Source organism: Panthera pardus, unplaced genomic scaffold (assembly GCF_024362965.1).
Source record: "Panthera pardus isolate Hobbes unplaced genomic scaffold, ASM2436296v1 HiC_scaffold_22, whole genome shotgun sequence".
Taxonomy (NCBI): Eukaryota; Metazoa; Chordata; class Mammalia; order Carnivora; family Felidae; genus Panthera; species Panthera pardus.
Window position 1 is genome coordinate 38,816,816 of NW_026526788.1, and position 25,115 is coordinate 38,841,930.

The following is a 25,115-nucleotide window of genomic DNA, read 5'->3' on the forward strand; positions in this document are numbered from 1 at the left end:
AAACCAGGCAAACCAAGAAACAGATTATACAGAACAAACTGATGGTTATCAGAGGCAAGGTGGGGGGGATGAGTGAAATAGACGATGGGGATTAAGGAGCGCACTTGTCGTGATGAGCACTGGGTGACGTGTGGAAGTGCTGAATCGCTATACTGTACACCTGAAACTAACATTACATTGTGTGTTAATTCACTGGAATTTAAATAAAAACTTTTTTAAAAGGAAAAAAAGATGAACTTTTAAAAACAATAATGCTTCAAGTCCTTCTATAAGGAATTGACAAATACATTACTCACCGAACTAGTACAATGGCTGTTCGACAGATGAGGCAGATCTCTATGCTACAGGGAAAGACGATGGTACAAAGCGGGCTGCAGAACAGCATGCCAAATATAACCCAGTTAACGTGTGTGTGTATGTGTACGTTACACACACAGAGATTCACGCAAGCAAAAACGCTGCGGAATGTTACCTCACACCCCCGACAGTAGTGATCCCTGGGGGAAGTTGGACCACTGGGTAGTTTCACATCCTACTTTCTGTTGTACTCGCTTCATATTGTGCACGCATTATTTTTATAATCAAAGGGGACAAACTCGGGTATTATTACTTGACAATATTGCTCATAGGTGCATAGGTGATGAGGCCTGCAGCCCTGTGAGGCTGAGGTCAGGACTTAACCTGGAATTGGGGAGGGAAAAAAAATTCCCCAGCAGGAAGTTGCCGTCCTCAGACGTAGCCACCAGAGGGCAGCAGGGGACCGGCCGATTGCTGCTAAAGGACTGCAGGGTGGGGGTGTTTGTGAACCGGCAAGGATGTCAGGGGAGAGAGAGCCTGGCCACAGGGTTTGAAGCAGCCTCCACTGTGGGGTGGGGCTGGGGTCAGATTCCAAGGGAGAAGGGGGCAAGTTACATGGTAGGCACAGGTCTCTTGCCTCAGCACAAGGGGGAAACTGAGGCAGAAGCCCTGCCAGAACTGAACTAACAAGATGTGGGTGCCTGGCCTACGGCCCGAGGAACCGACAAATCCAAGTCCCTTCCCAGAACCAAGACATAGGCTCCTCACCTGCCACCTGGTCAGGCAGGTGAAGGTTTCAGAACGCAGAGCTCAAGGGGCTGACAGGCAGGAGGCAAAAGGGAATCATGGCTAGGTGAGTAGGGGAGGGGGGGTGCTTCAGAGGCAGCGCAGACCTGGGGGACTTTCACCACCTCTGTGGGCACTAAAGTAGCTAACAGTTCTTGAGCATGCTCTAGAAGTCAAGCACTTGGCTTCCTGATGTCTTTTCGTCATTAGCGGTGGCCCTCAGATCGGCGGCCATCATTCCCATCTTAGGAGGGGAGGAGACCAGGGCTCAGAGGGGGAGGCCACTTGCTTAGGATGACAACTGACAAGCAGCGAGGCTGCAGTCCAGTGGCCCGTCCGTCTGACCCAGCACCTCTGCCACGATGAGGGTGGGCAGGCAGAGATGGAAGTCGAGGCAGGTGCCACGGTCCCAGACTTGGACCCCAGATTGCCCTGTAGGCTGCAGGAGCTGTGTGTGGAGGGGCCGTGGAGGCTGACCCGACCGCGAGGAGTGGCCAGAGGTGGGAATGGTGGCACGAGGAGAAGGCGGTAGAGGGGAACGCTGCTCGACCCCCAGCTTGGGTTACGTGGGGACGGGACAAAGTGCCCTTCGTGGCCCAAGATGCAGGAGGCAGGAAGATGACACGGCCAAGATGACATGGCCCTGGGGCCAGATGTCTCTGGGGGGGGTCTAGGGAGGGGCTCTACTCGTGCCGGATGATCTCAGACGAGTCACTCGACCTCCCTGGGCCTCAGCCTGACCGTCTGTCAAATGGTCCTCATGCCAGGCCCACCTCACAGGGCCGCTGCAAGGATCAGAAATGATGGTGCACGTACATCACATAGTACAGTGGCGGGCACACCAGAGGGCTTGATGGACTGTCGGCTGGATCTTACTCATTTATTCCACAGTTGGCCCTGCCAGGTGCCAGGCCGCCCTGGCGCTGGAGATGCATAGAGAAAACCCTGGCTGCCCGTCCAGAGGACCGTGGAGGGCACTGGGTGCGTGGGGGCCACCCCCACCCCCACCCGCACATACACTTTGCCTTGGCCCGGCTCCCCGTGGAGCTCATCCCCAGCCCAGGGGTGGAGAAAGCGGTCCGTCAGACCCCGGGCTCCCACCTCGTCACATGAGCCACCCTCTGGATTATTTGAAAATAAAACGCAGGTGCCGTCTCACTTGGCCCGTAAATTGTCCAGCAGCTAATAGATGAGGACGTGGTTTTCACACCCGCGAGGCCGTCGTCACGCCTCACAAAACATGGCCTCTCTCAACCGTTTGCAATACGAGGACACACTTCCGCTCACCGCGTCGGGCCGAGGGTTGGGACTTGGGCTTCTCTCACCTTCTGCACGGTGAGGGGCTCTCGGGGAAGGGGACGGGCAGATTCCCATGGAGCCCATCTTCTGGGCCCTTCTGGGCCGGGGCTTCTTCCTCCCTAAAAGTGATCCTTGGGGGAGAGGGTCAGGGAGGGGGGCCGCCCTGGGGGTCCCCCCGCTTGTAGTCACTGCAGCAGCACCGTCTGTCTGGACAGTGTGACCCGGGGCTCCCCACTCCCACAGGACTCCCCAGGGGCCACAGCCATGCGTGTTGGTGGGTGGGTGTGAGTGCCTGTGTGTGAATGCATGTGTGTGGCGGGGCGAGGTGAGCACAGGGCCTCTAGCGGCTCTGGATAAAGTGGGTGTATTTAGAGGGGACTCTGTGCCTGAGGACAGACTGTTCCTGGCTCTGGACAGAGTTCTAGGGACAACCAGATGCCTGACTCTAGAGGCGGCTGCCTGCCCCCAGCAGATCGCACCCCCCCCCCTCGTCCCAGCTGCTCCTGACCCTTCTCTCTCTCCCAAAGGCTGTGGGGGAGCCCGGCCCAGGCAGCACTGGCCAGGGAGCAGCTTGGGCCGGTATTTGGATGCCTGACCCTGGGTTTCCCAGGCCAAGGAGAGAGGGCAGGCTGGGGCCTGACTCCCTGCTCATCGTGGGACCCAGCCCCAGCTCCAGCCGCTGGGAAATCCACTGGGAGTGTCTCGTCAGAATCAGAAATAGCACAGTGTGGAGGTCAGAGTGCTCGGCAGAGGACCCCACTTGTCAGTCTTGGGCGCCACAGCGCTCCCTGGGCCTCCATTTCTCCACCTGCCGTGTTGGCAATATTGTTCCCTGTCCTGGCTCCTGCTATGACTGTTAGGAGCACACATGGGACCACAGAGCCAGGGAAGACACGGGCCTGTGGCCGGCCGGTTGCCTGGCCCAGCCTCCAAGCGTGGGGGCCCAGCGGGAAGAGAAGGGCCATCACGGAGCGTGTCCACTGCGGCCTGCAAGCGTGTCTTGATGGCCCCGACACATAGATAGGGACGCGGCAGCCCCACATCACACATTCTGGGAAGACAGTGGTTCTAGGAGCCTTGTCTAGGTCACACGGGGGGCCCAAGGGCTCCCGGTGGTGCTGGAGCTGAGATGGGAAGGGGTAGGGTGGTTGAGCGCGCCTGGTCTCCCTCCCCTGTGTCTGGAGCAGGCACCGAGGGGGCTCCGTGCACCCAGGCCTGGGGGCAGGGTGCTGCCTTGGGCTCAGCCCCAGTTCTGCCTCCACAACCTTGCCCTGGGAGCGAGGACTCGGGGTTTGAACCCTGGCACCACCACGTGCCCGCTGGGTGGCCTCGGGCGAGCCTTCCTTCCTGGGGGCCTCAACTTCGCCCAGACAGAAATGTGGGGGGTGTGGGCGTGGGGGGCGGGGGGGGGGGGCAGGGGCAGGCCCAGAGCTGGGCCGTCCTCTCCTGTCCCCTGAGGTGGACTCTGCTCTCCCCGGGCCCTTGCGGCCAGCTGCCTCTGGACATGGACATTAAGTCTAACCGGAAATCCTTCCTGTCCAGGGGAATTACTGGTTTCCACAGCTCCGGGAGATGTCGAAATGCAGGCTGTGTTTGCCTCGGGTTTGTTTTCTTTCCACGGAAAACAAAGCAAAACAAACACAGGGGCGCATGCACACTGACACACAGGGCAGATCCCCGAATGTTAACCTTGAAGCCTCAGCCCCAGCATGCAATGGGTGCCGAGGGTGGGAGGCTTGGTCCCCCCCTCTGATTTCCTGTGTGATCTCTGACAAGGTGTTTCTGCCTGAGCCACAGACAATGGGAGCAAGAGATCCACGTCTCCAGGGACCCCCTTCCCCCGCCCCCCACCGGTGGCAAGCCACGCACTGGGCCTGGTGCTCACTGAGCCATCCTATCTGCATACTATCCCTGGGGGAGCTGGGGCTCAGAGAGGCAGAGGAACTTCTCAGCTTCGCACAGCCGGGGGAGGCGGGGCTGCTGGGCACAGGGGCACTCTGACAGACCAGGACTCCAGTCCTCACACCTGTACAGATCTGCAACGGGGAGGCCAGCACCCCTCTGTGGCTGCTGGCTGGGGGGAGGGGGGTGCCTACTGCCGACAGGTGAGAACTCTCTCCTCCTCCTACCGTGTTGGGGTTGGGTCCCCTCTCCACTCACCTGCTTGGCTGTAGGGACACCCACCAGCCAGTTCAGGCTGACCCTGGCCCCGCCTGCCACTTCGCTCCCCCCGAGGGCGGCACCTGGGGGTGAGCATGCCCATAAGCAGCAAGAGGAGACTTGGTGGCTTCTGGGACTCACGGTGCACTCCAGATAACACAGGGGGAGCATTCCCTGCTTCTGGAGCCGGGGATCTCTGCTCCTGCCTGCTCCCCACTCCTCCCCCACTGTGGTCCCCGATCCCAAGGACCCACACTTTTTCTCTGCTCTGTCCCAGAGGCTGCAGTCTGGAGGCAAAGGCTAGCCCACAGACACACGACTTGACCTATGTACTATTTAAAATTTCAGTAAACTCGTTGCCAAAATTTAAAATTGGAAAATTTGACATAACAACCTGGGTTTCCAGCCCAAGTAGTTTATTCTCAGATGGCAGCAATTGGCTGGAGCTGTGGATGGAGTGCGGCGGGACCGTCTGCCCACCAGCCTCCGCGCTGACATCACCACTGACCCCACAGGACCATGAGGGACCATTGCTGGCATTTCTTGGCCTTGTACATTGGACTCATCTGGGGGCTTTAAAATCCTGAGGACACAGGCCAATTTCTCAAGCGTCTCTGGGGTGGGACTGTAGCTCCCATAGTGATTCTGGTGAATAGGGAAGGGCCCCCATGTGCAGGTGGCTTCTTAAGAGCCATGACTTCCCGTCCGTGGCTCTCAGCAAGAACCCCACCTTGTGACAGCCCGGCCTCATCCTGACCTTGCTCAGAAGAGAGACCCTCTCTGTTCCCTCTCCTGGGGACTTGCCAAGAGGCCCGGGACACTTCAGATTTCTCATGGTGTGATGCCCAGTGTGTGAGTCCCGAATTCTGGTCTTGGCAAGAAGCCCCAGTGTGGTCACGGCTTTGGGGCCTAGGGCTGCTGCCTCCAAGGGAGATTCACTCCTATATATGGTCACCCGGGAGTCCCATTGCTGAGCTAACGTGTGACCTAATGTGCTGACAATCTCGCCCAGTCTGGGGCCCAACTTGGGGAGGGCCCTCCCTCTGGAGAGAGCGTCTACTGTGGGGCAGAGGGGCTGGGAGAAGGCAGATCCACAGCATGGAGGCAGGGCAGGGACAAGATGACCCAGATTCGGGACAGCAGAAAGGCAGCTAGAAGACCCCCCCACCCACCCACTTGACTTCACACATCTGTGAAAACGTCCAGCTCCCCACCGATGCTCTGTGTCAACAACAAAACCCATGAGCCTCTCTTGCTTTTAAAAGTTCTTTTAATACAGCATGAAAAGGCTATATTGCTATAGGCAAGCTGTATACAGATTTTCCAGGAATAAGGCACACAACGGAATGCCATCCCGAGGGCAGCCCTTCAGAGAGGCCGGGAGCCTTCTCCGCACACCCTCCGAGCTGGGCCCACGGGTTCTGTTTGTCTCTTTAGCTGGACACACACATATTAACAGATACAGACACGGACAGGGTCACCACACGGGAGTGGAGGAGGTCCAACGGCGAGGCTGGCAACAGACAGCGATGAGCCCTTCTGCCACCAGCCCCTGGGGGACGGCTCAACCACCTCCCTGAAGGCCGGAACACCTCCCAAACTTCAGGGTTAGTTCTTGCACTGGGCTACAATGTAGTGATGTTGGATTAAATATTCATTTAGAGTAGATTCAAGTCTATTAGATGTTGGAGGGCAGGTGTAAGGGCTCCGGCTGACAAATCCAAGTTCAAAGAGCATGGGGCCCAGAGGCGTGGCTCAGACGGCAAAACTCCAAAGAGGGGCGTCCAAAGAAGTCTGCCTCCTGCTTCGTCTTCCCTGCTGGGCCCTGCTGACCCGAGCCCTCCACCAGGCCAAGGAGGCCATCTTCGGCTCTGGCCAATCATGGAGGGGCCGGTTAGTGATAATATGCTGGCTCTGTGATACTGATACGCCCCTCTTCCCCTGGCCCACTCCCTGCCCCCCTACAAAGTTAATAACCATAATAACAAGATAATAATAAGAAGGTGCAAGAGAATGGATTACAATGCTGTGTTTGTTATCCTCAGCTGAAGAGGCTCCAAGGGGTCACTATTCCCTTTTCGGCTATGTTATCTAATAATAGCTTCCCTTAAAAAAAAGCAATACTTTCCAAAATACACATATGTATAAATACAGGACACGAACATATTAATAAGTCTAAGCACTTGGATAATATGCTTGGCCACTTAATACTGATATTTTCATCCAAGGAAAACAACACAGAATAACAACAATATGGCTTAAAGAATTGCAAAGATTTTTTTTTCCTCATCAGAATTATGTACCAACTTCATATAATATTCTATGTAGACAATATTTCCTTCTTAATGTAGTTCAGTTGCATACTTTTTACAGATCAAAGCATAGTAAAAAAAAAAAAAATCAAACCAAAAACAAAACGAAACAAAAAACCAACAACAGGAAAAAAGAGAAAAGTTATCACCATAAATATTTTCTTGCAGCTCAACCAGAAAGGTTTGCAAAATACTTCCAGAAATCTTCGTTTGATATTCTACTGCCCTCCTGAAATCTCCAAAGGTTTGAAAATGCCTCTCTTTTTGTTTTTTTTTTTAATCTCAAAGATCAAGCAATTATATTTTTTCTTTTTTCTTTTTTCTTTTTTTTTAAAAAAGCCCCCTCAAATATATACAGACAAAAATCACTGTCGAGATTTTTCGGGAGAAGGTAACAAATTCAGTGTTGTGAGAAAAATTGGTAACCAGAAAAAATTTTAACATCTATGAATTTTCTTTTCAAAATACACACATAGTATTTTTCTTTAAAAAAAAAAAAAAAAGGAATCGTGTCAAGTATAACTCAAAATAAATACAAATTCACAAGTAGAGCTATCGAATACTTCATACGGGTTAAACACTGTTCTCTCTCAACTAGATCACTAGATCTACTAACTGCCAGCGATTGTCCCTTTTGAACGTACAAACCACACGCTTTCTTGTCTCCTGGGCTCCCAGGCCCTCTGAGCACTTCGTCCTCGCAGTACCCGGCCTCGACAACAGTGGCTTCTGCCGCCCATAGAGAGCTCCCCAGTTCAGCCAGAGCCGTGCAGGAGCAGGGGGTACACAGAGAGGCTAGTTTGGGGCAGGAGGGCCCGGCCCCCACGCCAGCCAGCTCTGCATAGAAGGCAGGGGCAATGACTGCCAGCTGGATAAGCCCACTGGAAAGGTCACTTTGGGGTGATATCCCATTTCCTACTGGCCCGTGGACTCCAGCGGTCTGGAGCCTGGGTTCTTTTTAGGGTGTGGGCCTTCCCCACCGCTGTGGGACAGTCGGCAGGCTCCGGGCAGCCTAGGGCCAGGGTCCCCCTCTGGGGCCAGGTCCCCGGAAGGGCTGGGTCCCGGTCCTCACAGCAGAGACGAGCTCACTGCCCACCACCGCGGACACTACCTTCAGCAGTGCTCTAGAATGACTGACAGCAACAGCTTCTCCCTGGGGACAGAGAGCCTTGGGCCAGGATGACTCCAGCTCACCTTGACACCATGGAGAAGACAGGAGACAGCTGGGAGGGATCCCTCAGTGGCATTCCCAGTGGAAGGGGAGGGTGTTCACAGTCGGTTCCTGGGCATTCTGCCCCTGTGGGCGGCAGGGAGGCGGCTACAGGGCTCGGGCTGGAACTAACACACTCTTGTTAAGTGCTCAGAGGGCATGGCCCCCTGATATCTACCCTGCAGCCCCCCTGGCTGCAAATACACTCACTCCGTCTCTTCAACGTGCTCCCTGGACCCCTGGTTAACACTTCACTGTAACTCCTCAGTCGTACACAGCATTTTCATTTGAAAACAAAAGGCGATTGGGCACCCGTTGGGTGACCTTGAGCCACGGTAAACACTGAATTTCAGGCCCATTTCATGGTCTGATTTTTTTTTTTTTTTTTTTTCCCCACAGAGGCATGATGTTGGGGCAAAATCAAGTGACCCAGTCCTGACAGATGTCTCTCTCCCTCTCCCTGGGAGAAAGGAAGGATGATGGGACGACAAAATTAGGACTTCTCACGGGGGAGAGAGAAGAGAAGGGAGCGTGATCCCTCCCACCAGCCAGGACAGCGTTCTGACCAACGTGACTTGCCCAGAGGCCTCCCTGCTCCCTTGGGAGGTAGGAAATCATTGTCCCCATTTTATAAATGAGAAGTTCTGTAGCTTACATCGGGGTTGCCAAGTGTGACAGGGGATCCTTCTCCCTCATTTTTGCAGGGATGGGGGACCTCAGGCGGGGCGGGGGTGACAGGGGGTGACGAGAAGACTGGCGCCCCTCAATTCTCACCTAAGTGACTGATGGGTGGCGGTGTGCAGTCTGGGACTTGGACAGCCTCTCCAAATAAGGCTCCATGTGAATCCCAGCACTGAAACGGGCCTCTGCTCTCTGGAGTCACTCTCTCACTTAACTAGTGGGGAAACTGAGGGCCGGAGATGAGAAGTTCTTCCCAAGGCTACGTAGTGTGTCAGCAGCAGGGCCAGCATTTGAACCCAGGTCTCCAGGACACCAGGCCTGAGTCTGTCCTGCCAGAGTGCCTTCCCCACCGGGCCCTTCAGCCTCGATCAGGAGGTGGCCCCTAGTGTTGGGGGGAGGTGAAAGAAAAGGGTAGGGAATGGGCCTGACAAAATCCAAGCACAAAATCCAATCCCAAGTGGAAAACACGTGCGGTGGGGGGCAGGGGAGGCATTGTCTGATATGCCCCAGGTCACACCGTGGAACGCTGTCCAACATTCAGTGCCTCCCTGTCCCTGACCTCTGGGTCTAGGGTTTGCAATGCTAATGATGTCAGAGGCAGTCAGGTTTGGGGCTCATGGTGGGCAGGGGGCAGAGATGCCCACTCCCCAGCAGCTGCTAGAACCGGTGTCAGCTCGCCAGGATTGCTGACACAAACAGGACAGAAAAGTAGGGCTCTCTGAGTGGCTTTGCACTCAGGGCAGACTGGAAGGTTCTGGGTAGAGAAGGAGGCCTGGGTAGTCCTGGGGAGACAGTCCCCTGCAGGCTTTGGGATTCACAGTAAATTTAGTGCACTTGTGGCCAATGCAAGGCTGCTCAGCCCAAAGGGAGTCTCAGAGGAAGGGACCCTGCAGGGGACACCCAGGGCTTTATGGGGTCCTGTGTACTGACCTCCGCTCACCCTTGCCCCTTCTGCACAGACCCCAGGCCCACCTGTAGAGAGTCCCAGAGACCCGGCTTTCTGTGGGGGCAGCTATGTCAGTAACACTGTTTGTCAACACACGCGAGACAAGAACCTAAGACGCCCCCTGCCTAGGCCGGTAAGGCTGCGAGGCCCCGCCCCACGCACGCAGCACGGAGAGACACAGGGAGGGGGCGTGGTCTCTGGCTGGCAGGAAGGTGGCTGTGGGCGCAGCTGGCGGCGGCTCATTGCACTCGGCGGCAGTAGTAGCCCAGCACCTTGCACTTCTCACAGAGGTGCTGGGGGTGCTCCTTGCTCTGGTCGGACACGTCCAGGCCATCGGGCTTCTCCAGGGGTCTCTGCAGAGAGGAAGGAGGGAGTGGAGAGAAAGACAGAAACACAAACAGAAGCAGGGAGAGTGAGACAGACGCAGCGAGGGACAGCACCAGACAGACAGACAGACAGACGGGGAGGGGGTGCCCAGAGAGCGAGCCTGTAGTCACAGAGGTTGTCTGCCTAGGCGCTTGGGCCCTTCCTGCCTCTGGCCTGTTGCAGGTGCGTGTCCTGGGCTGGGGCTGGGCAGTGGGAGGGGCTCCTGTACCCGAGCGACTAGTCTAGACGCCACCGTGCCCTCCCCCAGGACTCTCAGAGCAAGCCCAGGACAGAGGCGGGACAGTGGGGCACAGACATCACCCAGGTGAGGAAACCGAGGCCCAGAGCAAGGAAGACCCAAGCCCAGTCTCCTGATTTCCAACACACCCAGTGCTCCTCGCCAGGCCGCTTGTCACTCCCATGCTTCGGGGTTAGGGTGGATGAGACCTCAGCTCCGTGAGGTTAGCAGCCAATGCCCCTCATCCCAAGGCCTGGTACTGTCCGTTGAGTGGCCAAATGATCAGAACTTCACTATATGATTTTAGGGAGCCTCAGTTGCCGCACCTGTAAAGTGGGCCATCACTGCACCTCGTCTGTGGGGCCGTGGGAGGAATCAGATGTCTGGATGTTTGTACGCTAAGCAGCGTGAGGCACGTACGAGAATACGTCTGTGACATAGGGAGCTTCCCGCTCCCTCTCACTCTCCTGTCCTGGTACTCAAAAGCCAGGAAAGATTTGTTCCCCTGGAAATTTTACGGAGGCTATTAGGCACACCTCTTGAAGCAGATAGTTTCGTGGCTGGCAGGCGAAGCCTCAGCCCAGAGCCCCCTCCTGCAGAACAGTCCCCTGCATGGATCTGGGGGGACTCAAGGGAAGCCAGCTGGGACCCACACGCTGGGGACAGGGAGCAAGAACTGCAGGCTGGTGTGAGGCCAGGGAGCCTCGGTGCCAGTGACCGTGACCAGGGATGGCCCTGGAGGGAAGCTGAGGGTGAGCACTGCCTCCTGGGCAGACCACGAACCTCTCAAAAGTAGTGCACTGGCTTTACCCAATACCTGGCCCGAAGCTGACACTCGCAGGGGTCTGGGAAATGGAAGAGTCACAGGGGTCTAGGAGATGAACCATGGGGACTGCGGATGGGCAGGGTTCTGATCCAAGGGTCATAAAACCCACCTCTGCACTTTCAAGCCTAGAGCCACACAGAGAAAGCCTGCAAAAAAGGACGGGAGCCTTGGCCTTGTCTCAAGGGGTTGTGATGTGACTGGCTTTCCTGGCCAGGGGAGAGGAGAAAGAGTTTGGCTTTGTGTCAGATACGGGCTTGAACCACCTACAAGCTGTGTGACCTTGGGCAAGCCACCAACCCTCTGATCCTCAGTCTCCCCGTCTCCAGAAGGGGACATTGATAACACTTTTCTCATGGGGCTGTTGTTACATCTCAGTGAGTAGAAAGAGCATAGCAGATAAAAACTATTAGTGTTGCTTGTTATGATTATTAATGGGAAGGGGATACCCACCAGGTAAAGAAAGGGTCATTGAAGCCACGATTCCAAGCTTGAAGGCCTGTGAAGGCCCCATCACCTGCTCTCCTAGGCATCTCATAAATACCAACAGCACCCCATGGGCGAGCCAGGGCTGAGGACCTCCCTGCTGGCCAAGCTCCCTGGCTGAAAGAAGGGCTCCCTGACCTTGAGCTGAACTCTGGGTCCCTATACGTCCACCTGTCATCACAGCCACACAGGGGCCACACACTCTCCGCTTGGCTCCCACAGGCCTGAGAGAGGTAGTCCTGAGATCTCCCCTCATCCAGATCAACTCAGCCTGGTTTCTAGCTCTCCTCCCCAACTCTTCATGCTGGCCGGGGCCCCTCCTTGAACCAGCCTTCCAGGTGGGGCCAGAGATTCCACAATAGGCAGGCCTGAGGCCACTCTTGCCCCCCCCCCCCCCATGGTTTACACCTTGCAAATCACTGCCACACAAATCATACCATCCCACCTGACAGCCTGGCTGGGAGGGGCACATTACTCTCCCCATATGTTACAGATGAGGAAACTGAGGCCCCAAGACATTAAGGGTCTTGCCCTGGGGCCTGCAGCTTCACCTATCTGCCCAGGGCTGTTGGACAACAACTTTCTCCTCCGGAGCCTCAACGTACCCTTCTGTAACCTGGGCGGGAGGTCAATAACATACACTGTATGCGTGATAGAGAGAGAAGTCGGTGTCTTAAAGCACTGTATAACCATCAAGTCAAGCTCTGCGAGACTTAGCAATTGCTGTGTGACCTCCAGAAGTTCCTTAACCTCTCTGTGCCTCAACGCCCTCTTCTACAAAATGGGGCTAATAAGGGCACCTACTTGTAAGGTGGTTGTGAAGAGTAAATGAGTTAATACATGCCAAGTTAGCTGGCACGTGAAAACCAAAGTGCTGGCCAGTATTAATGTCACATATCATTGTTGCTATTATTAGTGTGATGTAGGACTGGGGGCAGGCTGGGAGCGAGGGATCCAGCTGAGTCCCCGTGGAAACGCCCTTGCGATACCCTCCCCATCCCTCCTCCTTGGCCGTGACCCTATCAGTGTCCCTTTCCCTTCCCTCCATGGGTCGGGGCTCCGCTGAGTGGAGGGCGCAGGGTGGGGGCGGGGGGGAGCCGCCAGGATGACTCCCCTCTGTGGAAGGAAAACCTTCAGCTGCTGGGATGGACCACCCCAGGGCCGCCCCCACCCCCCAGCAGGGAGGCAGAGCCCTTCAGTGTTTTCTTCTCCTAGGGGGCAGGGGAGCCGCAGCCGGAGCCTGACGGGAAACAGATGTGGCAGGAGAGGGAGGAGAGGGAACCGGAGGGTTCTCAGGGGATGGATGCCCCACAGGTCAGAGCTCAGGGGGCAGAAGAAATAAAGCAGCTCCTCTCCGCCATGGGGGCCTGGGGGGGGGGTGCGGCGAGGGCCCCAAGTCTTCCTCTGAGCTCTTCAAAGGCCCCTGATTGCTGGGGAGGCGGGTGGGGACATGCCCCTCCCCACCCAGCCTGCAACCCCTCAGAGACAGAGGAGCCAGGTGAAAAGTTCGTAGAGTCCAGGAGAGGAGATTGGGGATGCTAGGTGCTGGGACACTGGGTCCTAGGCCCCCTTAACATTGCCTGGCTGAGGGGCTTGCTCAAGCCCTGTGGTCTCTCTGGGCCTCAGTTTCCGCAGGGTTCAACCAATAGGGCTGACGGACGGAGAGGGGAAGAGCAAAGCCACATGTTTCCGGAGGATCCTTCTGGGTTGGGTACCAGTGCAGAGACTGAGCCTGAGTATAGGGGTGCCCGTGGGGGGCTGCGCTGAGACTGAGTGTGGCAGGATGCTCCAAAGCACAGCTGGCCTGGGGATGGCGGCTCCTTCCTCGTGGAAGGAGCGAGGAGCCCTGCCCTGCCGGATGCTAGGGCAATACAGGGGCAGGGGCCGAGGAGGCTGGAGCCACTGCAGGGAGGCTGGCACCCTGGCCTCAGGCCTTTGGGTGAGACCGTGCCTCTCTGCTCAGGTTGCAGAGGGTATGGGCATCATAAGGACCAAGTGAGCCTCCCAGACCCCCAGCACCGACCTAAGTCCTGCCCTGACCCACGCAGCTGAGCCCCTTTGGGGGCTCCCCAGCCCAGCCCGCCACCGTGACGTGGCCTCCGTGCTCCCCTTTCCCTCTGGTCCCAAACTTGATCCCTCTTCATGAAACCCAGCTTCTCTACGGACCTTGAGTCAATCACTTACACCCCTTGCCTCTGTTTCCCCCTCTGTAGAAAGGAAAGACAGCAGTGCTGACCTCGTGGGGTAGCTGAGAGGATGACGGGTATTAAGTACGGTTATAATTTTCCCATCCTTGCCCTCTCCCATCACGGGGACCCACCTGCAGCCTCCTCTCTCCCTCCCGCCCCCAGGAGCACGCTGAACCCTTCGCTCCGGCACACCCAGTGCCTGTGCAGCTGAGCTGAGACACATACTGACTCCCGCCTGGCCTCAGGCCTGGGCCCCCCAGCACTTCAACAGACCGTCTCCAAGCACAGAGGCAAGTTCAACCCCATTTCCCACCTGGGGACCTTGGGAAGAAGACGGGGCTTCTCAGGGCCCTGCTTCTCCTCCCTGTGAAATATGGATGAACAGAACACCCCGTCTGAGGACAGAGTATACATGAGGGGTGTGTAGGGACTCAGCAGATGATGCCCAGAGGATGATTCGGGCCAGAGTTTCCCTAAATGCCAGTTGCTAACCCTGTCCGATTGAATCCCGTCGCTGCAGTTGGAGAAGGGAAGGCCTAGAAGCCCTGAACTTGGTCGTCCTTCAGCACCTGCACAGATCTGGCCCCGGAGGAGCCCTCAGCCAAGTGGGTCCATGAGAGAAGGAATGAACCCCTCTGAACAGCACTGGCCATGCCCCAAGTGCCTCTGGGAGCGAGGAGTTCAACCCACAAGGTAGTGTGATCATTGTCACACATGGTGGGAAAGGTGTTTTGGACTGGCGTCTCTGACCTCAGGAATTGCCGGGAAATCAGGAACCAGGACGCCTTGTCTCCTTTGAACTGCCCACTCCTGGCCCCATTCCCTGGATGTGCTCCCCAAACACTTGGCCCACCCACCGGGTCACCAGGCCTGTCTTGGCACTCCTGGGCCTGGGTGCCCCCCTCTTTGCCGTTAGGATGTGGGCTAGGCTCTGCCCCTAAGGAGACCCCCGTCTGCTGGACCTTGATGGCCAGCTTTGAGTCTCCTTGCCCACCTGTCATAGTGTGGTTGATGGGAACCACAGAAACCCTTGGGGGAGGGGGTGGGGAGGTCTGCAAACAGAGGCAATGGAGGCCAGCATGAGGGTCATAAAATCACAAGATGTTTCAATCAGGAGAATCCTCTCAGATGGCTCCCACCTGCGCTAACAGGATAAAGCCCAAACTCCACACCGTGGCCTCCGAGCCAGTCCCAGGCGGCCCGCCCCACCCCACCTCTGCTTCACCCCTCAGCTCCACCAGTGCTCTGTGCCTGACCCTGGCCTCCCCACTTCGCACATGCTGTTCCCTCCAGCTCGGCCACCCCCACGCAGCCCCCTGCAAGCCTCCACCACAGCTCAGCCAACATCAGTGCCTCACGGGAGCCTTCCCCAAGAGCCTCAAAGCCCACCTCCCTTCCTGGCCCGCCTCCTCCACCCCTCTGCTCCTGCCATCCTTCTTGGTGACTCGGCCCACACGGGGAGGACTGGCCCTAGCCCTGGCTCCTTAGTGCCCCCACGCCGTCGTCAACGTGACCTTCTCTCCCACTGCCCCCTTGGCCACACCCTGGACTTGGTCTTCAGACCAAGAGCTGCTCTCTGTGCAGCTCCACCCGGCCTGGGCCCCGCCACATCCTCCCTTCCCATTAGGGACCTTCTGGCCTCCCTTCCCGGCCATCCGGCTGACATCCCAGGACCACGCACGATCACACTTCTCCAAATATGCTAGCTCTTCAGCCTTCCTCCCTCTGAATCACTGTCCTGGCAAACCTCTGCCCCCGTCCACTGACTCTGGCCCACGCCTGCCCCGTGACCCTGCTGGAGCAAGTCACAGAACCAGGCTGGTGGCGCCAGTTACAACCTCACACCTCCCCGGGCCTGGGACGCAGCTAGATTTCTCTAGGAGGCCCATGTCCTCCGTCCTTCCCCGAGGCCACCACACCCCTCCTCACTCTCATTTCTCCTGAAAACCTCCTGTCCCATTTCAGAGAGAAGACGGAAGCCTTGGAAGTGAAGCTCCTCTTCTTTGTGCCATCAAACCCACCAACCTTCCTGACCACTCCCACGTCCCCACCCCCCCCCCCCCCCCCGTGCCATGGTAAGGCATCACCCCCTTGCTCCCGTATCATCAGCCCTTTGCTTCCTTCTGGATCCTTCTCACTTGCCTGTAACATGCTCCAGGACTTCCCGTCTCCATAACACCCACCTCAATGGCACCTGCCCTCCCGTGGCTACTGCCCCTATCGCTGCTTCTCTCTACAATCAACCCCCCTTGAGGGAGTAGACAATGAAGCCTGGCCCAACGGACCCCTCCAACCCCCGTCATGGCTCCACAGCCACGGCCCCAGACGACACGTCCACTAAGAATCGACGTCTCCACTCTGTCCTTAACGCCTGACCTGCAGGGCACCGGCTTAGTGGTTCTCAGACCTTAGGTGCAGTTCAACGAGATATGCATGTAATTTGAGGACCACCTCCGTGTTGCCAAATCTCCAGGGCACTTGGCCATGGCCATTATACCAGACATCTCTGCACCAACCACACCTGCCCACTTGAACGGTACACCGCCCCCCACCCCCCGACCTCCAGGACTCCATGCTCCCCGGTTCTGCTCCGTGATGGATCCTTCCCCTCCAGCTGAGCCCCCAGTGCTGGGATTCTCCAACACATGGACTGGGGAATTCTGTCTCTACTTTGTCTACATTCTACAGGAAATCTCATCCACTCCCTACATACCTCTAAGTCCATGATACCCGAGTATGTAGAAGCCACTGTGACTTCTCAAATGAGCTTCAAAATAAATCCGACTGCCTTCTTGACGTCCGGACTTAGATTTTTCAGGAACATCTCAAATGTAACATGTGTATCAGAGGACTTTTGCTTTTATCTGGGATGCCTAGGTCTCACCCTGCCCTGCCCCCAGCCCAGGATGCCCACCTCAGTAAGCGTACTCCCTCCACTCAAGGGTGATAGTTTTCCTGGATTCCTGCCTCTCCCTCACCTCCCACATCCAATCCGGTGACATTTTGTGTTGGACTCAGGTCCAAGGCCACCTCCTAGGTTCAGACCTTTCCCAGCACGCACGGGACGGCATGGCTTTCCCACTGGACTCCTCACTTTTGATCAGCCAGCCCCACCAAGACTAATCTCTGCACACACCCAGAATAATCATCTCAAAGTAAAGCTGACAGTGCTGTTCCTCGTGGGTTTTGAGAGAGCACCCACCCCACCCCACCCTATTCCTCTTGCCCTGCTCTCCTGATTCTTCACTTAGGTTTGGGCCTTGACCACCCACGTCCTTAAGGCCACGGGGGATTTGCACCTGCTGTACTGTCTTCTTTGGATGGCTGTCCCCCGCCTGTAACAGGTCTGGCTTCCTCCCATCCTTCAGGCCCCAGAGTAAACGGGCCTCCTCTTTGCAGCCTGCAGTGAGTACATCCTCCCTGGGATGACACCTCTGTCCCCCAGGCCCCAGCATGCCCACGTGTACCTTGGCCACCAGCCCCACGCTCAGTGCCTGGTACACTGAGGCCGTCCTGTATACATGAGTCAACTGAGCGAGCAAATGAACGAGATACGTGTTCTCTGGAGTGAGTGCCCTGCTGCCCCCCACATCCCCGCTCATCTCACAACAGGACCCCGAGCTCATTAGTACCGAAGAATTCACCGGGGGTCTGTGGTCGCAGGGTCTTGGTGAAATTGCCCCTTTACCCTCCTTCCCTGGGGAAATGGTGCTCCCTCACCCCCATTTCGGATGAGAACAACAAAGGGCCAACGTGGAGAGATCTGGTCTCCTCCTTGTCATATGAAGGAGTAAACCAAGGCCCAAGAGGGACAAAGTCACCCTCCCCCACACCCGAGGCCCTTCAGAGAGCCCCTCCCGCCGTGGCTCCCGCGCTCCCGGCGCCCACAGCTCACCTGCTTGTGCGGGTACACGTTGATGTGGCACTTGATGCACTCCTGCCCCATGTTGGCCCAGGAGTTCCCGCTCATCCATTTTCTCTTGCACTTGGGGCACTTATACTCGCCGAAACAGCGCTTCTTGCCCTGGTACGGGGTCAGACCCTCGCCTTTGGGGCGTGCCTAGAGGACAGGAAGCAAACGTAGGGCGTTGAGGTCCACCGGCCCAAACTGACGCCCCTACAGGGGTTGCCCGGTCTTCCCCTTCAGCCTTCACACTCCATGTGCAGACACCTTTCGTCCCCATCCAGGGAACACCGAGCGACCCCCAGAGCACACCCGGGATCCCAAGGCTGGGAGACCCACACAAGGGAGACAGAGAACAGAGGAGGCGATGGAGGGTACACATCCTTTCTAGATTTCGGGGACCAAACTGTGTGATGGTGGCCAGGAATTACTTCTCTGACTCCGATGTCGTAAAAAGGCAGCCAGTGGTCGCATGCACCCGCACACAGGTGCTCTTTGGCCACACGGTGGTGTGGTTTAAAGGGTTATTGGGCAGTGTGTGTGGGGGGGTGCCCGGGTGGCTCAGTCGGTTGGGCGTCCTACTTTGGTTCGGGTCTCGCGGTTCGTGGGTTCAGGCCCCACATCAGGCTCCGTGCTGGCAGTGCGAAGCCTGCTTGGGATTGTATCTCTCTTCCTCTCTCTCTGCCCCTCCTCTGCTTGCGCTCTCTTTCTCTCTCCAAATAATAAATAAACTTAAATGGTTATCGGAGAGGCAACGCAGGCACAACAAATGCAACCCGGAAGGTGTGTCTCCCCTCCCCCTGGTCCCGGCCACAGCTCCCCTCCTGGAGGCTATCTTCATTTTCTTTACACCACCCCGGGATGGGTTCTGCATTTACAAACATACACAACATATAGACATGCACTCACGTCCCCATCCCTCACTCGAGGGACACCTTATACCTTCCGTTCTGCATCTTCCCTTTCTTAGTAAGCTATCTCGGGCATATTATTATTGTGAGATACGCAATAACACACCTCTTCCCTGCATCAGTACAAACAGCCCTGCCGTGTTCTGTTTAACAGCTGTACAGCGCGGCGTCTATGCGAGCTCTGCGGCGCTCGCCAAGCACCACGACAGAGCACCTGGGTTCTCCCACTCTTCGGCTATCGCAGTGTGACAATGTGTAATTGTGTGTGCGTGCGTGTGTGTGTACGTATCACATTTTGCACGCGTGAGGGGACGTGTGGGGGATAAATCCCCAGAGATTAAACCGCGGTGTCAATGGGGATGCCCGCTTTCAATTCTGAAGGATAATGACGCATTGCCCCCGGCCCCCGCCCCCACCACCCTGCAGGGGTACCAACTTAATGTCCCATTTTCTCGCCAGAATCGCTGTCACTGTTGCCAGTCTAAGAGGTAGAAAGTCTTCTCAGAGTGGCTTTGACTTGTCTTTTATTGCAAGAGAGAATTCCCCGTGCATTTAAGAACCACTGTGCTTCCTTGGTTAATGTGTCACGTGGGTTGATCTGTGTCCTTCGTGATCTTTTTTTTTTCTGCTGGGGTTTGTTATTTTTCTTGTTGGCTTGTAACTGCACTTTATCTATTAAAGAGACTAATTCTCTCCTGCGTGGTGTTTTTGGTTTTGGTTTAAGCAGCTTTAACAAGATATGATTCACAGACCCCACATTTCACCTGTACGAGGTGTACAATTCAGTGGGTTTTAGTATACTCACAGAGTTTTATATTAACCCTCACTGCAATCTAATTTTAGAACATTTGGTTGTCCCCCCCCCCCCAAGAAAAAAAAAAGAAACCCTATATCCATTATACCCTTCTCACCCTACCCAGCCCTGGGCAACCACCAATCTCCTTTCTGTCTCTAGAGATTTCCCTGTTCTAGATGGTTCATATACGAGGAATCACACAATAATCATCCTCTTGTGTCTGGCTTCTTTCATTCAGTGTAATGCTTTTAAGGATCATCCATGTAGGAGCACGTCTCAGACCTTTATTCCAACTTGTTGCCAGATACTATCCCATTGTGTGGACACGCTGTATTTTATTACTTATTCATCAGATGATAGACATTTGGGTTGTTTCTAATTTGGGGCTATTATGAATTACACTGCGATGAACATTCACGTACAAGCTGCAAGGTGTTTTATAAACTTGGATTAGTCACCTCAGTATTTGAAAATGGGACATTTCGGGGGCGCCTGGGTGGCTCAGTTGATTAAGCGGCTGACTTCAGCTCAGGTCATGATCTCTCGGTCTGTGAGTTCAAGCCCCGCGTCGGGCTCTGTGCTGACAGCTCAGAGCCTGGAGCCTGCTTCCGATTCTGTGTCTCCCTCTCTCTCTGCCCCTCCCCTGCTTGTGTTCTCTCTCTCTCTCTCTCTCTCTCTCAAAAATAATAAACATTTAAAAAAATTAAAAAAGAAAAAGAAAACGGGAGATTCCACCTAGAAATAGGACCACATTGGTCCAGAAATCTCTCAGGTGACTATTCACTGAGGCTGAGGAGTGGCCCCATCACAATGACTGCACATCTTCCGTGTCGTCTCTGTTCCAACCAGCTGCTCCTTGCATTTACATCACGTACTTGGCACTTGTAGGCTTTGGGTCTGACACAGGCTTAAACACACGTTCTCCACTGTGGATATTCAAAGTGTGGGTCCTAGACTGGCATCCGCAGCATTACCTGAGAGCTTGTTATAAATGCATGGTCTCAGGCTCCACCTTAGATCAACTGAATGGGAATCTGCATTCTAACAAGAGCCCCAGGGGATCCAAGTGCCATTAAGTTTAAGAAGCTCTGGGCTACAGGGTGATCCGTCTCTATAGTCATGTTTGTCCGGGTAATTGCCCATTCACAAAGTAGCGCATAAAGGTTAAGAGCACAGACTCTGGACTGAAATCCCAGCTTTGTGATCTTACGCAAGTTACTCACAAAGATAATGACAGGAACCACCATCTGACTATTCTGAAGATCAAACGAGATAATACATGTAGAACACTTAGTGCCTGATACATAAAACAGCAATATTAGTTATTATTATTTACTAATATAGAATAATAGCAGCATGTAAAGCAATAATTTCTTCCTTCAGGAACCGTGTCTCTTATCCCCAAGAGCCAATACCACCACTTGGTGACAGCCTACTAGAATTTCAGGCAAATCACTAAAAAGGGACATACTACTGAGTGTGTAAATCTAAATTTAGAAAGTGACAACAATACTGCCCTGATCTCTTGGGCCTGCTGCCTAATGTCTTTAGATCTTTATTGGCCTTCCTGGCGGCCATTACATCCTGGGGAGGACGTTCAGTCTGAGCTCCAAGGCAGGGCTGGCTCTCAGCACTGGCAGGTCTGTGAGGGAGGCTGGTTATGCCGAGGGGAGCACTCAGCATGCAGTCGGCATCCAGGCTCCAGTCAAATTGCGGTAGAGGGGTCAACTTATGCTTTGAGCTCTGTTGGTCTGAGGTCCGTGGGTGTGCGGTGGTCCCTCTGACCCCTTCTGGTGCCACCCTTCCTACCTGGTGCCTGGTACCCGCAGCTTCGAAGCAACTCTAGCTTCTATGGCCTCCCTTCCCAGTAATCCTGAAATAAATGCTAGATGCACTCTTTCCCTGGTGTCTCCACTCATAAAGGCACCTACACTTAAAAGGTGCCTTTTAGGATGGTGAGGCACATGGTAGCATGTGAGACTCCTGGATTGAAGGGGGAAATGTGGGGGCCATCACCAGTCAGGCCCACTCTGGGATCTGGCCCTACAGGCTTCTGGACTCAGAAACTGACAGGCCCTGCAGCTGGGGCAAAGGGCAGGGGGCAGGGTATCAGAGGGAGAGGGCAAGGCATCCTGGGGTCACTCAGCAGAGTGAAAGGTGAGGAATGGGGCAGAGCCAACAAAGAGTCTCTGCTTCAGAAGGAAACCCACACGAAAAAGATGATACAGAATGTGCACCAGAGAGAGAAGCAGGCAGAAGAGAGGAAGGAGCGAGGGGAGGGTCGGAAAGCACCACCACACCGTGTAATTAGAAAACCAGCCGTTCTGGAGCCATCCATCAGGGAGCGTGAACTGCTGGGCAGGGCCCAGGGACAGGGGCTACCGCCTCCTGCAGGACCAGATGTCCTCAGCACCCCATTCCCACCCTGCCATCAGGCCAGGCACTGGCACCCCGCTGCATGGGACATGGCTCACACCATGGATGCCACGGCCAGGTGCCGGTGATCACATTCTGCCTCTGCTGGGACTATCTGGGGGACCCCGAGTGAGTTACTCAACCTTTCCGTGCCTTGGTCTCCTCATCTGGAAACCAGGATCGTGGTGAGGGCCCGCTCCCCAGGCTGCTGGAAGGATGGGAGGCATTCATGCATATGAAGGTGTTAGCTGACAGCTGGACATTACAAGTGCTCACTGACCATTAGCAATTTCAGGATGATTTTTCTCCTGGGGCTGGTGCAGGGAGGGGTAGCAGCTGCCTCCGGGGCGATGCAGAGGCTGGGGCTGAGACCCGGGGGGTGTAAATCATAGGAGGAAAGCTCCCAAAGATGGGAGGGCACCTGGGTAAAGGGTGGGCCCACTATCCCCAAAGATGGAGGAGGTGGCAGGCAAAACAGGGACTGCATTAGGTATTTTCACCTTCTGGAATTTTCAGGGAAGAACCAAGAAAGACAGGGGAAGGCCGCGGAAGCTCTGTGGTGCTGCTGGCGGAGAACAAAGGGAAGAGCAAAGAGGGGAGACGCTTACAAGGTGCCACCTGTGTGCGGGGCTTTGCGCTCAGGGCTCCACAGCCTATCAGGCTCCCGCTCGACTCTTCCCATAACCCTGTGGGGCAAGGAATATCATCAACCCATTTAACAGATGGCGAAACTAAGGCACAGGGAAGGGGCCGGACTCGCCAAACAGCTTCCAGTGTCTGAGAAGCAGGACTAGGCCCAGCGGGCTTTTCCACGAGGCTACGTTTGGCTTCCCTTTTCTGTCTGTCACCCCCAAATGTGTCTCTACCACAAAGCTGAGGCCTGTACTCAGAAGAAACGTCCTCAGCCCCTCTGCTCAGCCCAGCCTGGCGGCTCTGCCCTCCTGCGGGTCACAGGGGGAGAAATGGCCTGCAGGGCAGGGGTAAAGAGGCAGTGGAAGCCGGGGAAGACAGGCCAGAGGGCAGCTCTCAGCTCAGCAGCAAGGAGCCGCTTCCTGGAAGGACTTACTCCAACACTGTTTATGCTTACAGAGGAGGGCAGGGCCAAAGGGAGGAGGAATTTTTGATGGAACAAAGACTTCTCTACCCCCCACACTTTCCCCCTGCCTCCTCCCAGAAAGGCCAGCCTCTTCTCATAAACTTCAACATGAAACAGACGCTGACTGCCGACGGCTCTGCAGGGGCCGCCACCCGCCCGGGCTGGGAAGGATGCCAGGCCTGACCTGCTCTCCTGACCCGGGCCCCTGCCACGTACGGCTCTGGGGAATCGCATCAGCCCCGGGCACAGCTCACTGGTGCTCGACACCACCCTGGTAGCACAGACAGGCCCTCTGGGGGCCGGAGAGGCAAGATGACTGGCTCAAGGACATACAGCAAGCCAGGGACTGAGCCGGGAGGAGGGGTTGGATCCTCCGGCCTCCAGACCGTGGCTGGAATCCTTGCAGAGGGCAGCCTGGGAAGTGGGCAGTGGGGGCTGCTGTGGGGGTAGAAAGGAAAACCTGGGCCAAGCAGAAGCTGAGAGCAAAGCTGGGCAGGTTGTGGGCAAGCCTCCTGCTTGGGAAGAGACACAGATGATGCTGACACTATCTGGGCACGGCTCCCTGTTTTTTTTTCCCAACAGCTCAGGAGATTTCTTATGGTTGATGGTAAGATGGTGAGCTGCCTGTCACTGGTGGTATGCAAGCAGAGGTTGTGTAAACCACTCTCAGGGAGGCTGCCAAGGGGACTTCTGTCTCGGTCAGACAGTTGGACCAGGTTACTGGGAGGGCGCTTGTAAGTCTTGTTGCTGGAGAGGGCCAACTAGCAGGGGTGGAGACAGGGCACTCCCAGACACCACCAGGAGTGGGACCAAACAGGTATATTTCCTGCTAGATCCCTACAGCACACAGTTTGGTGAACAGCCTTCCCGCAGCTTTTAGAAATGACCGTTCCCCCAGCAAATCTATTTCCGGGCAGCCGTCCTAAGGAAACCATCAGAGATACGGACCAACAGGGTGTTCAAGAATGTTCAGCATTGTTTATGACGTGAACAGCTACAATGAGCTAAACATTCAACACCAATGCCCTGGTGCCCTCAATGATGTTACACCCATCGGATGAATGACAGCAAAGCCGTTGAGATGCTCATGAGGAGTTTTTTTGAAGGGTTTGGGGAAATGCCAGTAAAGAAAACAGGACAAGGTGACAGGACATGGGCTGCTCCCAGAGTAAACCCATAAAAAGGAAAAGGGTGCACGAAAAGGGCCGGCAGAAGACAGAAGCCTTCAGAGGTTGCCTCCGGGAGACAGGATCCTCTATTCTAATTAAGGAATTGTCTTTAATGAGTAGGTGTGACTTTGGCGGTTCATCCTGCCGCTGCCTGGCCTGCGAGCCCCTCCTGCCCACGAGGGGGCGCCCTATGCTTTCCCAAGGTGGTGGCAACCCATCAGAGATGGCAACTCTACCCATACTTGTCCCCCCTTTGCCCCTGCAGGTGTGGCCACTGGGGCTTGCTGGACCCTGGCCGGCCTGCTGCTGGTTCTGTTGGCCCGTACTCATGTCCATAGGGCGGCCCTGCCCCCAGCCACCCAGCAGACTTCCCACCTCCTAGATTCCATCCACTCCCTCAATTTTGAGGACAGCTGGGAAGTATCCGCACCTGTCACATGACATAGAGCTTGGCTGGTCAGTCTGCCAGTCGATTTCCCTGCCCCTGTTTCCTGGAGTCCCACCCAGAGTGAGTAAGCCTTGAGGGTGAAGCTTGCTGTCCTCTTGCCCCTTTTAGATGGAGTCCCTTTTGCAGGGAGAGGACACTGTCGCCTTTGGTAGCTTGTGGCAGAGAGTCCCAGGGACCCTGGGCCCAGGAGGGGGCAGCAGGGTGGGCCTGCTGAGGCTATGTCCCCTGCATGTCAGGACTCCATGCCGGGTTCTGTTCCCAAGGATGCACGGGCTCTGCTCCCTGGATATAGGGCTCTGGCTGTGGTCCCAGCTGCAGGCCTCACCCCAGCCCTGGCCGCACCACCTCTGCCTGCCTGGGAGAGCAGCCTACGCCCAGCCAAGCTCTGGGACAGAGTAACAGCCACACTCTGGCCAGGGCCTTTGTATTCCTACAACCCCTACCTTATGAGCTAAGTATGATCAGTCCCAGGTTCAGACAAGAACACTGAGGCACGAAGAGGTCAAAGTAACTTGCCCAAGGGCATACTGCCAGCCAGTGGTGGAGTCTGGATCTGAACCCAAGCCATCTGACTCAAGCCCAC

The 25,115-nt window shown here is 55.8% G+C and overlaps 1 protein-coding gene across 1 annotated transcript in view; it reads right to left on the reverse strand.

The window, feature by feature from the left end:
* Positions 1 to 5,796: 5,796 nt before the first annotated feature.
* ZCCHC24 (zinc finger CCHC-type containing 24) overlaps positions 5,797 to 25,115 on the reverse strand; it is a 63,255-nt gene continuing 43,936 nt past the window's right edge. Inside the window, exons 3-4 of the mRNA XM_019444729.2 lie at positions 17,689 to 17,853; positions 5,797 to 10,044 (exon numbers count right to left, since the gene is read on the reverse strand). Of these exons, the coding sequence (XP_019300274.1) occupies positions 9,931 to 10,044; positions 17,689 to 17,853 (279 nt within the window). The 3' untranslated portion in view covers positions 5,797 to 9,930. The remainder of the gene's footprint in view (positions 10,045 to 17,688; positions 17,854 to 25,115) is intronic.